Genomic DNA, 18,850 nt, shown 5'->3' on the forward strand with positions numbered 1-18,850 from the left:
AGAAGGAGGGTTTTGTAATTTGACGATACTTCAGGGGTGGTTGTAATTTACCCAATATTTAAAATTTAGTGCAAGCTCTTTCAGTATGATTCGTTTTCCTGTTTTTTTTTCTTTTAAATTTTTAAACCTTAATTTTGTTAAAATTTTAACTAAGTACACATTTTTGTAAGAGTTTAAAATAATTTCATAACAAAAAACAAATCAACCCGGTTATTGGTTAACCCGCTATCCGAACAATAACCGGGACCCACGGTTTTGAACCGCCACTTAACTTCCTATACACGGTCCGATTAAGGTTCTTTATTTTGGAACCGGAAACGAACCGAGCCGTGGTCATGTTTACCAAATAGCCCGTGAAATTCAAAACCCAATAAAGTAAATAAAAAATAAGATTAATCTTTAAGGTTTCTTCAAAAAACCCTTCAGTTCAGACTTGCAATAATCAGAAATTAAGACCTGATCAATCATTGTACCATTTCCAAAAAACAATCAACCCTCTAATACCATATCCAGAAGAAAATCAAAAAAACTGAGTGCAGAAAAGTAACAAAGTAGATGATAACCATATGCATTGTGATCATCATAAAGAAGAGCTTATGATCGATAAGAACTTGTAAATAGACGAGACATTCACATATCAAAATGGCTCGGAGTATACTAAAAATCTTTTATTGATAATAATGCCATTAATTTGTGCAGGAATACATTCTGTATCCGACAAAATAAAATCGTCTATGAACTAGGTAACAAAAATTCTATTGCTCTAAGACCTAGTATATGTGTGTACATATATATCAAGCACTATCTGCTCAAGTAAGAGGTGATTTCAATGAATAACTCCTCACTGCAAGGGATTGTGAGGCCACCCATCGGATGATGGAATCCGAATTCTTCTTCGGCTTGGCATAGCAATTCTTGAAATGAAGGATGGTTCAAATACGATAGTGGAATAACAAATCGCTTTTTTTCACTTGCCCCAACATAAACCGCGAAATGCCCTTTTGGAACTTCAGCTGATCTTCTTTCGTTGGATAAGGATCGTCTTAGAATTTGACGGATGGCCATTGTTCTATAAACTGAATCCTGTTTAATTATTTCAAATCAATAATCTTGTTTGAAGTATTGTGTTTGAATAAGTTTCTTTCAAGTATTGTGAAAGATGAGAAAACTATAATATTTTTCAGAAGTTGTAGCTATTTGTAAATCAAGAAATGGTGTTGTATATATAGGCTAGCAAGAACTGATATATCCTTGAGAAATTTAAATGAGAGTAGTTAACATAGAAAGTGGATATGTGGTACTCGATGAAACTTGGAAAACATAGGCAAATGTAGTCACATGGTTTTGTCTTTGAATCATTATAAAGATTTATAGGTAACAATAATTTGTGATCGAAAATATTGTATCGTACTAACTCTGGCAGCATGTCCCTTAGATGACCAAACCATATGCATTTATACGCATATATAATATAGATGAATGGCCTTCACTTATTGAATTTCTGGTTAATAGACAATTCAAATAGGGGTCCTATGATGGGCCAAACATACTCGAAAATGGAAGATCACATGTAATTGTCTGCCAATCAATTAGCTAGCTGTTATAATCACACATCAAACTTAGTTGCGTAACAAATATATAAGATAACATGACCTTAAACGATCGAGTCCATGTCATAATAAACAGACTATGAGAGACTTTGTTATATATATTGTTAGCTGTTACATACAACTTGAGCTGTTTGGTATCATATTTGTAGGGTCGTTTAAGGGCCATGTTGTTGGTGGAATACGACATTTTCGACCACACAAATTATTATTTTGAAAGACAAATCCATGTGATTTCATATGAGTATGTTTCTTCGAGTTTCATACATCACCACATTTATGCTTAGCACACTTATCTACATTATTTCTTTATAGCTTATATATACAACGCCATTTCTTGATTACGAACATCAACAAGTCCTGAAAATACTCTCTAGTTTTCTCAGCTATCACTTGTATCAAATACTTCTTAAAAGAGCTTTAAAAAGAAATCAGCTAAGCAAGATTCATTTCAAAAAAAGATGGCAATCCGCCAAATTTTGAGAAGATCGTTATCCAACGAAAGAAAGTCAGCTGAAGTTCCAAAGGGTCATTTGGCAGTGTATGTTGGGGAGAGCGAAAAGAAGCGTTTCGTAATTCCATTATCTTATTTGAACCACCCTTCGTTTCAAGATTTGCTGTGCCGAGCTGAAGAAGAATTCGGATTCCAACATCCAATGGGTGGACTAACCATTCCTTGCAGTGAAGATCTATTTGTTGATTTAACCTCTCATTTGAGCAGAACATGATATACGTGTTTAGAAGGATCACGATTTTGTAAAATTAGTTTTTCTTTCGAGAAGGATTCTTACTCTTGTTTTCAAGAAGAAAAATGTATAGAAGCACAAAATTACACTATATACAACAACCTTTAAGTCATTTTAAGATGCCAAAGCATTGTTTGGTTAAATTTGATAATACTAATTTTATATGAACTCAACGATTCAAATCAATCTTCTGTCGATAATACTATATTGTATTACAATTCACAATAATAAGTAACCTCAATCAGAAGCACAATCAAAAAAAGCTGTAGTATAAATGAATTTAGTTGTGTTATTTAATTGTGTCAAATATCTCACAAATCAAAATTTCCAGATATCTGCCATGTTTAACCAAGTTCCATATATTCTGTCAGTGCTAAAAATATGCAATAAAATAACATTCTTTTAATTTAAATGCACTTTGAACTCATATTTCTCAGTGTTTCCACTTATCAATAAACAAAATAGTAAAACTTGAACTTGAATTGTAAGTGCAATTTCCTAAGAGAAAAACAACCCTCCAAAAAGAGGCGTATGCTGCTTGTATTGTAGCGAGAACAAGGTATTTTTTACTAAAAGGCGAAAGAATAGTTAGCTATGTGCTCACCAAACAACTGCGTAATTTTTAATCAAGTCTCAGACCTTGTATTAATTTGTTCAGGAATACAATTTGTACCCGATAAAGTATCTTCTCCGTGTCCAAGAAAAAAGAAAGAAACAAATATCCATGATTCTAGAGCAACATAATGAATGATTTGTCAACTGTAGAACATGTTATCTGTTGTTATTTGGGTGTGTGTATTTTGAAATGGGAACGAACAAAATTTGGACAGAAGTTTGACAAGAAAAATGTAGTCGAGGCAAGAACTCGGTTCTTTCTCCTTAAGACAAACTTGCCCCGTGCAGTGCTCTCGGTTTACGGCAATCGTCTCCCAAGATACAACGACTATTTCAGTTCCAACAAAGTAGCACACCAATTATTGGAACACGGCGAACGAAACGACGTTTAGGACTTTATAAGACACGAAGAAAAGGACTTGGTAATGCAACAATATGCAATGAGATGCTATGATGAGAAGTGAATTCAATTAAAGTATTGAATTCCATGTGTATAATCAATGAATCAAATGGTGGGTTTTGAAATCTATTTATAGATTTTCAAAGGTTATGACCACAAGTCACAACTCTTAGGAAAATAATTTCATGAAAAGGTATCACACCTTTTCTCATTAACTACACACCTATTTAATTTAATAGGTGCTTAAACACCTCCATCTTTTTCAATGTGGTATTTCACTTTCTTTATTTTCCATTTATTATATTAAGTGATTTTATTAATTTCTCATTCATTTAATTTTGAGAAACTAAATTTAATCCACTTAAATAATCAACCAAAATTGAGTCTAACGCTCAAAATTTCCAACAATCCCCCACATGAATGAAATTAATGCATGCAGATACATTCAAAGTCCAAGCGATTTGTTATTGCATCGGGAGAGGTAGCTTATGGCTTTGAACCTTCCTTAGTAAAATGCTGTCGGATTTACTTGTTGCTTAGTGAACGCGATGTCTTGAACTAATCAATTTTTATGTAAACCAAGACAACAACACTTACACAATAACATCTCTAACGTCTTTTGTTCTCACGTTGTGTCCATTTCGGCCTTGGACCAATTCTTGGATTCATAAGTGTTTCATTGAAGCGGCCCTATACTTCACACTTACATAGGTGATCTCCCATAAAGAATACCCTGTCATATTCCACCTTAAACGGTCATAGGAATCATTAAAAATCACTTGACTTACCCTTACCACACTTGACAGGTAGCACTTGGATTAGGGAATGGTAGGAATAATTTTCCAAGTGCACAATTTGAATTTCCATAACTTAGTCTGCCCATTGAACCAAGATTTTGGGATCTCCAATCTACAAGGTTGGGTTACCATCATGGATTTTCGTTTGAGTTGTGGGTTTATAGACCCATTCCCATCACTAACTAGCACATTTGATCTCTATTGATTCCTTCGTCAAGGATCAATCAAATTATCTCTTGACTTCGTAAAGTCAACATTTATAATTCCACTAGAGATCAATTGCTGAATGGTGTTGCGTCTACGATCGAGACTTTACCATTTTACATATTATTTTGTGCTCTTTTGTATAGCCAACTGACTACTACAATTATTTTCAAGCACCAACTAAGTCCATCACATAATGTCCTCTAGAAAATTATGGAGTTATCCAACATTTTTCTTTAACTTCCAATTATGTCTCGAATTCCATAGTGAATCGAGTTATACATTTATTTTGAGGACTTCCACAATACAAAATCATTTATGGACTTAGTATCTTAGTAGCACATATCCAATTCATATGAATTTACTTTTCAAGTACAATTGGATATCTTCTATAATGTAATTACGTTTGTACTTCCAATAAAACTTATTAGTTCATCAACTTATTAAATATAGGATTACCTATTTACTTGACTTGCTTAATGAGTCAGTCAACATGTAGTTCATTAGACTACAATCTCTTCAAGAATATTTTAGTTGAACCATTGTTCACCACTATTCTTCATAGTCTTATATTGATGAATTCAATATGACTAGCATTGTCTCAACATAATGAGACTCCAATAATTCATCAAATCCTTAGTGATTTTAATCTCTATAAGATTTGCATCAATAGGACCATATTTTCCACATCGAAATATTTTATTATATTTCATTCGTTTTCATGATAATACCATGTTTACATCGCATGACTAACATGTCATTTACTCAAAAACATGTACTCTTATGTGCATATATCACACAAGCACTTTTCAAAATCGCGATGTTTATAATTATTTGATAACAAATTCTTATCAAATATGCAATTGCTTTAGAACTTATTTAAGTTCATATTATACGAGTTTTACTGATTTTCCTTTGTCTCAAAGACAACTAATTTCCAATTGGTCAACACTTCATTAGTTGCTCGAGGTTCATTTCTAACTCATAAATTAGAAAATCAAAATCAAACTGTTGATTTGCTCAGCTCTCTTTGATTGAGCGTTTGGTTATTTATCACTTTATAAATTACCACTTGATCTCAGAGAACGTTTGGTTATTTATCACTTTATAAATTACTACTTGATCTCATAGAGAGATATATCTTTAGCTAACCATTTACACTTAATAAAATGCTATAAATGTAGCTCCTTGTCAATGTGGGGTGGTGGCTTTTCACCTCCCTATACATTAATTTCTCATTCACCCCAAATCGAGTTTGAGAAATTAAACACACTAGATTTATCTAGTCAAAGTGTAGATTTTTATTACATAACTTATCAAATGGAATCCACTTAAATTGTTTGTCAAACTTGGGTCAAAATCCAAATTTTCAAACACATTTAATTTCAAAGACCGTACATTTATTTGCATCAAGAATTACTGTCTTGAGCACTTTCGTGCTTAGCATATTCAATAAATATGCATTTCAACATTTTTAAGGCTCTTTGAACTTTGTTCAACTTTGGTACATTTACCTTAGTCAAAACACCCCCACATTTCTATGGTCCAAAACCTTTATGTGGTAAAGTAATGAGAAAGTGGTGAGCCATAATCTCCCCCACTAATTCTAGCTTACTCTAGAATTATCAACATGGCTTTCTTACTCATTAAGAATTCGAGTATTTCATTTCTCAATACTTTCAACTGTGGTTGATAACGACTAGCGATTTGATAAGTACAAAACTTGTCAAAAAATAATCCATATCATCAACGTCAATCACTTTGAATAACAATTTTTATTCATATACCATAATCATTCTCATTTAAATGCTTCTAAGGCCTCGTCTTTGTTACTTAACAAAGATACATAATAAACTTTTGGTATAAATACCACAAAAGTAACAAATACTTTTCTCATAAATTGTACAATCTTTTAAATCACCAATGTGATTTAATACTATACACATTGTGTTTATTTTGTCGTAATAGAACACACTATAAGAAACTTCTCAAGATACTCAAATCAAGAAAGTTCTTATCAAATTGTGACAGCTTGTACACAATTCAAATCTAGAGTTTAGAAACTCCTACCGTTCACAATATAAAAATATTGATCCAACAGGCAACTGGCCACAATAATCTCGCGTATAGAGATTGTTTGACATTTTCCGTAAGAAAAAACATCCATTGCTTTACGAATGGATCAGATGTTCAACATCATAAAATTCGATTTCATTCATTCATAAGTTCTACTTATGTCTTATGAATACAATATCTAAAAATCACGACAATCCAATAGATCGATCATCTTCGATGTTCTTTTAGATAACAACTGCTCAAATATTCCTTTAGAAATTGAGCTTCTTGAGTTTCGATTATATATCAATTTCAAATATTACATGCCTCTACTTGCACACACATATGAAATTATCATTTTAAAGATAATTAAGTGCATCAACTTGATCTTCAATATACTAAATATTGAATTTAAGCATAATAATATCACAAATAGCATGAATTCTCTATGATATAACATAATATTTGGAAATAATCGTGGGCTTATAAACATACATATATGCACGTAATCATAATTACATAATTCCAAATATTCACATGCATCATATAATTTATGCATACAAAATACTTACATAAGCATTTCAAGATTAATATGGAATAAATAATCCATTTGCACATTTAATAACCATTATCCGATTAAACATCATTATTCTCATGCTGAAAATCATTTATATCATAGCATAAATATCCATATAATTTAATCACGTACTACAACATAATTTCCAATTCATAAAATTATGCTTCAACATACATATATTATATGCTTCTAATTCTATGTACTCATTGACATAGTTATCATATAAATAATATAACATAACAAAAAAAAATCTATTATTATACGTTATTTCAAGTGTGCGACAATACTAGCATATCATAATATTATGCACTAAATTAATTATAAATAATGCATACGAATTTCAGCAAAATCTCATGCATATATCAAGATTAATCCAAGCATATCAACATATCGAAATAGCAATCAAAGTATATATACATGCGTCTAGCATAACAACATTCAAGATTTATCATGCTCTCATAAATAATGTTATCATGCCAATTATAACATATAGTGCAAATATTATTAGGCCATAACTATATCATGCAACATAATCATGTTTCTATCTCATATAATACCATATTATTTATCATATGATATTATCACTTAATTGCATGAGATACAGTTTTATAAATGAAAAGGCGTACCCGAAATAATTATAAACGTGTCATTTCAAACTTCTGGGATGAATTTGAAATCCTCACATAAGGAATGCATCGGTAGTTTTGGCAGCACGGAAATAATTATATCTTTAGCATCCGATGTCCGATTTTGTTGATTCAATATGATCCGAATAGCCAACGAAATTTCCTACAACTTTTGTCTTTCACGATTTCTAGATTCAGATTGGATCATGATCAAATTAAGCCTTCAAGTCGAAGTATGTGTGCTGTGTAAAATTGCACCTACAATGGAACCATGAAAATATTAAATAATATTCATGAATCAATAATAATATAATACCTCATCATATTTAGGGTATGATTCCATCATTATTCTTTGATTCGGTCTTCTTTCACCAAAATTTCGTGCACCATAAAGTGTTAGAGACGTGTTGGTACGCTGGGGTTGCATTGCTTCACGAACGGTTGCATTATTCATGAAAAGGTGTGTTGGCAGTTTTGGCACCCTTTGGTATATTCATCATAAGTCCTCCGTATGATCTCCGATTTGGATGATTTAACATGTTCTGGAAAGAACACTTGATTTTCTGAAACTTTCGTGAAATGATACTTTTACAGATTCTGACCGTATCACCTCCGAAAATGGGCTGGAACATAGACGTTGTGTTCTGTCCGAAAATGGCATTCTCCTCCTATTTGATTTCGTAACTTCTTGGATTTTGAGTAGAATATCTTCTTCTCCATCTCGAAAATACAACTAAAAGTTTGTCTTAAGATTGTTATATGTTGTTATTTGGGTGTGTGTATTTTGAAATGGGAACGAACAAAATTTGGACAGAAGTTTGACAAGAAAAATGTAGTCGCGGCAAGAACTCGGTTCTTTCTCCTTAAGACAAACTTGCCCCGTGCAGTGCTCTCGGTTTACGGCAATCGTCTCCCAAGATACAACGACTATTTCAGTTCCAACAAAGTAGCACACCAATTATTGGAACCCGGCGAACGAAACGACGTTTAGGACTTTATAAGACACGAAGAAAAGGACTTGGTAATGCAACAATATGCAATGAGATGCTATGATGAGAAGTGAATTCAATTAAAGTATTGAATTCCATGTGTATAATCAATGAATCAAATGGTGGGTTTTGAAATCTATTTATAGATTTTCAAAGGTTATGACCACAAGTCACAAATCTTAGGAAAATAATTTCATGAAAAGGTATCACACATTTTCTCATTAACTACACACCTACTCAATTTAATAGGTGCTTAAACACCTCCATCTTTTTCAATGTGGCATTTCACTTTCTTTATTTTCCATTTATTATATTAAGTGATTTTATTAATTTCTCATTCATTTAATTTTGAGAAACTAAATTTAATCCACTTAAATAATCAACCAAAATTGAGTCTAACACTCAAAATTTCCAACAGAACATTTGTTGAAGGGTGCGACGTAAGACCCTACAACTTAGGATAACAAACAACATAAATTTTCCCCTTATTAGTCCCACATTATTGGTTTATGGGATGAAGAGTGAAGTGATAAGTGCGAATTGGGAATTTGAGTGAGTTAGAAATTTGGGAATTGAGATCAACTAATTGGTGTGCCAGGTCGGCATTTGACTGCCATATGTCAGTTCACATCATATTTTCGGTCAGGTCGAATTAGGGTGTAAGCCACGTTGACTTTTAACTGCCAGATGAACATCACGTGTGCCACACTTGATATTTCCGTTCAAGTTGACTGAGAAGTTGACAGCCGAACATAAATTGTAAAAATGTGGCAAGTTCGAAGACATATTTCGGGGATTAAAAAGTTTGAATATGGAAATCGTTTTAGTGGTAAAGTTTAGGGACAAAAAATGTAATTTATCACCACCAAATTTTTTGCCGAAGGAATTTATCTCCCACCCTTCTACTATTTTCCTATTTTTCTCCACCAAATCTTATTTTTATGTCCAAATATAGTGATGAAAATAGGATTTGGCATAATTAACACCATTTTATTAATTAGCATATAAAATAATAATTTTAACTAATTGCACTTTATTGTCCCCTTATTAACATATTTATTGTAAGACATTAGTTTTAATTAATAGATTATTTTTTAAAACATAAATATATTTTTTATTATTAATAAAAACATGAATTCTAATAGATATAAATATGCTTATGTTTAATTATTGTATATTTTTTGGTATCCATGTTGATTAGTATATTTTAATTCAACTAATCGCTAATTGCGCGCTATTATTAAAATATAATAAGTAATAATAAAATAATGGGTTAAATACAAAAACACCCCAGTACTATGAACTTTGTATCATATACCCCTGTACTACACATAAATACAAAAATTCCTACTGTTATATTTTTTTCCAAAATCTGACGAAAATACGCCTGCTAAGCCTATAAATATAAGGGTTTGTTTGAGCCATTCTTCACTATATTTTTTTAACATTTTCGGTCAATTATACTTGGGACATTTTGATATTTTATTTTTTTTCTCCAAAACATTTAATTACTTAGATTTTTTTTTCTGAATAAAACATTTTATTTTTGTCATTTTAAATTTCTTAATTTTTTTCTTAAATGTCTTCCGGTAGTTCAAATTCTCAACAATCATAGGATTGTAAAGATTTTTGTAATCTTAGGATGTTTGAACTACCGAAAGACATTTAAGAAAAATAAAATGAAGAAACTCAAAATGACAAAAATAAAAGGTTTTATTCAGAAAATTAAAAAAATCTAAGTAATTAGATGTTTTGGAGAAAAAACTATAAATACCAAAAATTCCCACGTAAAATTGACTGAAATGGTAAAGGGGGGTTCTTGTATTTTTGCGTAGTACAGGGGTATATGATACAAAGTTCATAGTACATGGGTGTTTTTGTATTTAATCCTAAAATAATTAAGGAAACAAACTTTAATTTTCTTTCATGTGTAAATAAATTTTTACCCCTATTGACGAAGGGGGGTTGGGTATTTGAGATCTCAAACAAGTCATGCGGTGCTTACATGGTAAACTATTCTGGAAGGTGATGCAAGGTTCCTCGTTATGGTCCAAATTTGCTCGTGCGAAGTATTGTGATAAACGAGTTCATATTACAAGGAGATCCGCCTCTCCATTATGGATGTCGATTTGTAGGCACGCGGAGAGCTTAGCGGACTGTACTCAATGGTTGGTGGGCCGTGGTGCTAATAAATTTTGGACCGATAATTGGCTAGGAGAGGTGTTAGTCGGACCTTTATCAAGCAATAATAACTTGACAATTGCGGAAGCCTGGCCCCAATTTGCGGACCTGCTGCAAATTATACCACAAGAATGGCATGAAAAGATGAAGAAGATTACTTTAGAGGTGAATAAACCGGATCACTTGATTTTTACCGTCACTCAATCTTGTGAATTTTCGAGTAAGGAATATTGGCATCATATTAATATGCCACGTTTGGGCGTCTCGTGGACAACTCGTATATGGCAGTCTTACTTACCTCATTGAACTAGTGGATTTTTATGGAAGTTAATTCATCATGCATTGCCGGTTGATCAACGAATAATTTCTCGGGGTATTCCACTGGCTTCAAAATGTGTTTGTTGCCAATCGCCTTGTCCGGAAGATATTGCTCACCTATTTTTGCACTCAGAGATTGCGATACGGGTTTGGAAGCACTTCGGCTCCCTTTTCCAAGTCCAAGATCGGTTTGAGTCGTCCAAACATGCTTTGTGCGTTTGGGTCCCGCGGCCATCCGATCTGTCTCTTTATGCGATGATTAGGAATTCGGTGGTATGTCACGTTTTTCGTGAAATTTGGAATGCTCGGTGTCGGGTGGTATATGCAGATGGGGATATGTCAAGTGCTGAAATTATTCGTAAGGTTTACTGCCATACGCAGAACTTGGTGGCTTTGCATCGTCCCAAGCAATGTTCTACCAAGATTCAAAGCCTTCTTATCCAAGCCGTTGGCCTTCCGGTGGTGCAGCCTCCTCATAAACGGGGGGCATGGCACAAATGGGAATTTCCTCCGGCAGGAAAGTATACGCTTAATACAGATGGTTCGGCAAAAGGTGGGATGAGTTCAGGAGGCGGTCTTATTAGAGATTCGAGGGGGAATATTGTTGCTGGATATTCTTCGTTTTTTGGGCATGGCACGAACAACTTTGCGAAATTTTTGGCTATAATTTATGGCTTAAGAATGTGTAGGCACATGGGGATCCTTCATGTTACGGTGGAGAGTGACTTGTTGTTGGCTATTAATGCAAATAAAACCAAGGTCGTTACATGGGAGTTAGAATACATTCTTCGGCTTTGTTTGCAGGAAGTGGATTCTTCTTTTCAATTCAAGCACGTAGTTCGTCAAAAGAATACGGTGGCGGATCGATTAGCTAATTAGGCGTATAATCACCAATCAAGTCAAGAATATTTTACCGAAATTAGTCTTCCAGTGGAGGTTCGGGCTACTTTGATCAGTGATAGGTTGGGGATTGCTAATTTCCGTCCCCTAACTCTACTGTTGATTTGGAGCCATGATTACATGTGGGTTTCTCAATTTAATAGGGGTCGAATTGCAATTTTTGTGTTAGTGAGCAGGAATATCGACTTACATATGGTTCTTGTGCGTATTTGCACTTTCATCCACACATGGGGTCCTTGAGCAATTTTCGAAGATTTTCCTTATTAGGCATAGCAATTTTTGTTTATTTCTTTTTTAACCCATTTTTTGGGATTTTTTGTAATCGATTGGTAGGCCCATAAGGTTTTTAACGAGGTCCCCTTGTACTTTCACAAGTATTTAATGGAATAAAAATATTTTGGCAAAAAAAAAAAAAAAAAAAAAAACTATAGTATAATTTTTAAATTATATAATTCAAAATATTATTACTTAAAATTGAATCTATCATTAATATTTAGAAAATAAAATATACTAAAATTATGATAAACATTAAATTTATAATTTTGGGACATATAAGATGAAATGCCATGGGAGACTAAACCAAATCACATATCCTATAAGTCGTGAAATATTATTATTTTATTATTTGGTTTAAAATTTGGTGAAATGCATGGGAGGAGACCAAAAACACTATTTTCCACCAAAAATAGTGTGCTACCGGTGGGAGATGAACCCATTTTTCCACCACAAAAAATAGAATTTGGTGAAAAAATGATAAAACCGGTGGGAGATGCTCTAAAAAACCTCAACAATATAGTGGAGGTTAAGTGCAAATGTCTTATTTTTTGTCTTGCAAATTACCCATATTTATTTGACTCTAATTCACCCCATATTTTATGATTAAATCCTAATTGATGCCAAATTTCATCAGTTAGCCAATTTTGACTTCTAACCACTTTTGACCATCAGTGCCATTGACTTTTTTTCTTTTTCTTTTTGATTTTTTTTTTCTGAATTAGTTTTTAGCCACCGCCAGTCTATGACGTTGACTTCTTTTCTTTTTCTTTTTCTTTTTCATTTTTTTTCTAAAAATAAATCCTGGATTTTTGTCCCGCTACTGTCGTTAACAGGCATTGTTCCCGGCTGTTTGACCGCCATAGAATAATATTACTGTTAACAATTTGTAATATATTTGTGTTAACACTAATATGAAATAATATTATTGTGTTGCATTTCAATATTACAATCTCAGTAATATTTGTCGTTAAAACAATTATATTACTGAGTTAATCTTAATATTAATGTCTTGGTCTGCAACATTACTGTCTTAGATAGTAATATTGTTGTTAACATTGACAAAATAATATAACTGTGTTAATATTATTATCTCTGGCTGGTGGCGCCATATTTCCGGCTATTGAAGATCGGGGAAATCCGTCGAGTTTTGGAATTAAAAGATTGGCAAAGATTTGTTTTCCATATTTATTTTGGAATTTATTAGAGTCCTATTCTTATAATACTTCTATTAGGACTTAGATTTATTTCCATGTATTTTATTCTAGTTAGGTATCTTTTGTACTTATCTAGAATAGAAGTAGAAATCAACTAAGATTCTATTACCTAGTTAAATAGATTTCTTGGGGTTCAAGTTAGGTCTTAGGGCTTATTTTCGTGGCTATATAAGCCTCCAAGACATACAAGAACCGTGGGCATTATTTGGGAGAAAAACCAGTTCATAGCATCGAAGTTTTGCCAAGGCGTTCTGCTGAGCAGGACTGTGCCATCGTTCCACTGTGCCAACATATACATATTTGCTGTATAGATCTCAAGGGAGATCAGCCGCGTTTTCTGAAGGGAGTTCAGGCTTGAAGAAAGTTCAAGGCACGCGAAGTGGAGCTGCTGTAGAGAGAGACATGGAGTTCGAGTTGTGTACAAGAACGGCGTAAAAATTAAAGAGGGAGTCTTTATTATTTTTAATAAGTCCTATTAATGTACACTGTAAATCTGAACTAGTGAAATCGTATTTGCAGGTCCACGTGGATTTAGGGCACATTTGTGTCTGAACCACATTAATTCCTTGTGTTCATTTATTTGCTTTAAATAGATTATAACTGTGTTAACACAAGAATTATAGTTGTAACTGAATACTGTTTCCACAACTTAACTGTTACAACTTAGGTCAATTGATTTCTATATGCATATAAATCTACACTAGCAATAGTATTACTGTTAGCCCGGTAATATTACTTTGTTGGTTGTTCAAAAAGAATATTTAATATTACTGTAAACACAGTAATATTACTTTGTAACATAGTAAGATTAATGCATTGTGTTCACAATAATCTTACGGTGTTGACCGGTCAAAGGCGGAAAAAGAAAAGAATAATTAAAAACAAAAGCCAGCACCGGTCAACAGCTGAAAAAGAAAAAACCTTTCTGAAAAAAAATGTCTTTAAAAATTATGAAAATGGTGGTTAATGTGATATTTTTATTAAAATCAAGGGTCAATGTGCAATATTTGTTAAATTGGGATATAATGGATGAAATTGATGTAAATTATATTATGAGCGGTATTTTGGGCAAAATACAAGGAAATGAGCCTATTTGTGGAACCGTTTTGGATCTGGACATATGTGCATTTAAGTCTGGGCTTATGGACTTATTTGCGATTTGTCCTATTTTGCATTACTGAATTCGACCAAGGAAATTCGCCTTGATGTGGACGTATGTGCATTGAAGTCTGAGCCTATGGGACTATGGGCTTATTTAAGTCTCTTTAGTTTTGTTTATATATCATCCATAGAAAAGATAGATTTGAAAGGCGAAGGGTGTGGCTAAGGATTTACGGTCCCGAACTACGAATTTCTTGGAGAAATACGGTGATGAGTTTGAACCTTTATGCAGGTCGTCGATTGTGCTTATTAGGGGTGAGCAAGTCAGACCCATTAACCCGTTGAACCTGTCAAACCCGGTAAAAACTGCCCTCTAGGACCGGACAGATAGATCCATCTATGGAGTCCATATGCGATTAACATTCCTCATAGATAATTTTTTTTAAAAAAATTAAAGAATTTCCTTAATCGACTACGCTTCATAGTTGACTAATACAACTGATACATAAAAGAAAAAGTTAAGAAAATGAAAAAAAAAAAAAAATAACGGCTGATGACGATGATGATGTGGGTGCATGACGCAATGATGATGTTGTTGGGGGAGGGGGGGGGGGGGGGGGGGGGGGGGGGGGTGGTGTGCAAAATTGAAAAAAATAATGGTTGAAAATGGGTATGGATTTTTCTCAAATGAAACAAATATTTTGGGCCTCTCACCATTTAAATAAGTAATGTGAGATTTTTTCAAAATAACCCCTTTATAAAAATGTCTTGTCCCACCACCACCATGTGGGGATAAAAAGGAGGAGGAGATATCAGTTTCAAAATAAGCACCTAAACTTCGAATTCTTGTCCTTTTTCAACGGTTTATGTATTTGAAATTCTTTTTTGGAAGATAATATAGACAAGTAATTTGACTATCTATTATAAACAACAACCCTAGTACGTATGCTAAGCAGAAATATTTTACCACCTCTATTGCCGGCATCTTTTTTTAATTAATAATGAAGATGCGCAGGTTCTTTGTTTCATATGGTGGACCTAGTTAATGGTTAGGTTCAGGTATTTGTTAGTATTCTGGTAAGTATCGCGTTAGGAGTCTAATTGTTGTTGTAATTGAACGATAGTTTTGGGAATTAATAGCAAGCACCACTGCGTTGCACGTGATTACATATGATTTTACTTAATATATAACTTATTATTAATTAATAAAAATTGCATACTATTTTAGAAAAAAATACTTTTAAATAAAATTAAATAAGTACAAAACTTCATGTTCTATTATGTATCAAAATGTATAATGAAATAAAATCATTCTAAAATTAATATCCATAAGAATACAAAATCAAAAGAAATAACTCAAAATAAATTGTTATATATCAATTCATGCATAGAAAATGGTCACATTAATTTTTTTCTTGTTTTGTTATGATAGTTGATAATTTTCATTATCTTGAATTTCTCGGCATAATTATTGTTTGCAACAATTAAAGTTTTTTTTTGTGTGTTACTTGTATGTTGTGATCACTCTGGTCAAATTTACCAACAATTTCTCTACAGAAAGTGTAAATTTACTACATCAGGCCCCTGATATTTGGTGTAATTACAGATATACTGCTTCTAATTCGAAAAATGCATATCTCCCTTGAATTTGGATAGTAGCTAAGACTTAACTCATTTCATCATTTACTTATTTTTAAATTATAATTTTACCTCTCACCAAATGTTGAGTAAACTATATTTACCTCCCTTCGGTCTAATTATACGTATACAACCTTATATTTACTTTCTTTCTTTGACCTTAAATTTTAAAATAGTTTTGATCATCCACGTCTATTACTTAACTTTTTTCTTTATTTTCATAATTTTTTTTTATAATATTGATATTAGAGTTACAATATAATATTTATAAAATTTACGTCAGTAAACAATAAGACTAATTATTAAGTACTACATATGTCCCATATTATTTGTCTTTTTGAGGTGTTTTTTTTGTCCTGTTTGTCAATTAGTTGTATTTTTTTCAATGTTGGTCCTTATCACTCTTAATTAGTTAATTGAAAATAATTAACGACAATGGTATGTTAGTATGTACTATGCTATTTTTGGTATCTATACATATTTATTGAGTTTCTTAATATACGTGCAACCACCCAAAAACAATATCTAATATAGGACATACGGAATTTATAATAAGGCTAATTATTACATCTAAAGTTAAAAATACATTAAACGTGGAGCCCTCAATTTAAAAATACAAAATCATTTTTATGTGAAAACTTATTTATATACATATGATATTATGATCATTGAAAAACTCTTGAAATGTAACTCTAAAGGAAAAATATTTTTGAAATTTAATGTATAAAAATAATTGCGATAAAAAAAATACAACTTTTAACATATTTTCTAGTATCCCAATAGGTCCTTGACATTAAAATTATATTTCTAAAAATAAGTAATATACATATCATTTGCTTATTAAATTTTTATGTTTCTTTCTTGGGCTAGGGGTCTTAAGATATAAGTCCCTGGTGACAAAGGATCTAGACGACGTGAGAGAGAGAAGTGAGAAAAAAAAAAGCGAGAAACGTGATTTATATTTATATTAGTTACTGTAAGGGTATTTTTTGGTTAAATAAAAATTAAAGGATGTGTGTCAATTTTAATTTTAAAGTAGGAATGTAGCTAAAATATTCTATTTGAGCTTGTAACTCATATCTAATTAAGTTTGGTTTAAGGGGTGTGAAACATATTACCCATTCTTTCTTTTACATCAATGACTATAGTTAAATCATGTTATCACTTACACTAATAAAATGCATAAATAACGCCAATAAATAAAATTTAAGAATATACTTAACCTAGATATTGATAATCAATCTTAGTCATTCACAACTATTTTTTCTTATTTCTAGACATATTTTTATATATGAGTATTTATTTTTAATTTTATTTTATTATTTTTAAATATTCGTTAATTAACTTGACATCTACCATGAAAAGTTTAACAATTTGAAAATCAAAAGAATATTAAATTTCTAATACCAGCTAAACCTTTTTTACACGAACGTTCGCTTACATGTTTATGTTATGTCATTGAAAAACTCTATTATATGTTTTAAATGAAATAATTTTTCTTTAAAAAAATAAGAAAATCAACTCACTTCTTAAAGAAATTATAATATATTAAAAGATTCTCATACTTTTATTATAACATAATATAATTATTATTATTACTGGTATTAATAAATAGTAATTTGTTTGAGCTTACACTATTATATTTTCATATTTGTGAAATTTACGTAATAAAATTATACAAATTAATTTAAAATTTGAAACTACTTTTGGTATCTAATGCTTAACTAAGAAAAAAAGATCTTATTTTAATTTTTTTTTTACACATATATGCTTATAATATCAAGATTTAGGGATTGTAATTTTAAAATGACAAAAACCTCTCCAAGTCGCATCTACAAAGCATGTGCGTCTAATTATGGCAATGTGGCACAACTTATTGAGTTTGGATGAGATTGGATTTTTTTTTTTCTTGTCGAGGTAGTAATCTGCAAAAACAGGCAAAATTTAGACCGTTTAATGCTATTTACCATAAAGTAAAAAAAAAATATATCATTTAAGTTTATTCTATTAGTCGTTTTTTTTTTAAATCCCTCCAGTTCAGACTTGCAACAAACATAATCATAAATTAAGACCTCGTCAATTGTTGGGACCAAGTCCAAAACAAAATCAACCCTTTAATACCACTAGTAATTGTACCCGTGCGATGCACGGGACAACAAATTGCATTCTTTTGATGTTGTAAGAATATAAACAAACGTTTGATGTATCGTATGATCAAAATTCTATTATACTGGAACATTATTAAGTATACTACACACAAAAAAAAAGGACATAACTTTACTGTTGAATAATTTTCCAAATGAATTGAATCAGCTAATACCAGTAGATTGAAAATTTGAACCAGGAAAAAAATCATCAATTATGTCTTCCATGTTTAGCTTAAAAGTAATTAGATTTAATAACTAAGTTAACATAATCAAAACTAAACTATCGACAACATACCATCGTAAAAGGCCATCTATACATCTTGCATCGGAACTAAGCCCTTCTCCACTGCCTCATTTTAAGGTTGTTTTGCCACTGGAATTAACAATTGGAAAATTAAGAAACAAAAATAAATATAAACAATAAATTAAATATCGCATACAAACAATAAGTCTTGAAGG

The 18,850-nt window shown here is 31.8% G+C and overlaps 2 protein-coding genes and 1 non-coding gene across 3 annotated transcripts; 1 reads left to right on the forward strand and 2 right to left on the reverse strand.

The window, feature by feature from the left end:
* Positions 1-635: 635 nt before the first annotated feature.
* LOC148766488 (auxin-induced protein 15A-like) lies at positions 636-1,228 on the reverse strand. The gene has a single exon (XM_088827110.1). It carries the CDS (start codon positions 1,063-1,065, stop codon positions 802-804), a length of 264 nt encoding a protein of 87 aa, XP_088683236.1. The 5' UTR covers positions 1,066-1,228; the 3' UTR covers positions 636-801.
* A 659-nt stretch (positions 1,229-1,887) lies between these two features.
* On the forward strand, positions 1,888-2,535 carry LOC105954264 (auxin-induced protein 15A). The gene has a single exon (XM_088827109.1). The coding sequence runs from the start codon at positions 2,069-2,071 to the stop codon at positions 2,333-2,335; it is 267 nt and encodes an 88-aa protein (XP_088683235.1). The 5' UTR covers positions 1,888-2,068; the 3' UTR covers positions 2,336-2,535.
* Positions 2,536-2,846: 311 nt separating this feature from the next.
* On the reverse strand, positions 2,847-2,966 carry LOC148766489 (U5 spliceosomal RNA). The gene has a single exon (XR_016035151.1). It is a non-coding gene; the product is annotated as a U5 spliceosomal RNA (small nuclear RNA).
* Positions 2,967-18,850: the final 15,884 nt, after the last annotated feature.

The sequence above is a fragment of the Erythranthe guttata genome, chromosome 12 (assembly GCF_056151865.1).
Source record: "Erythranthe guttata isolate IM_541 chromosome 12, IM_541, whole genome shotgun sequence".
NCBI classification, from domain to species: Eukaryota; Viridiplantae; Streptophyta; class Magnoliopsida; order Lamiales; family Phrymaceae; genus Erythranthe; species Erythranthe guttata.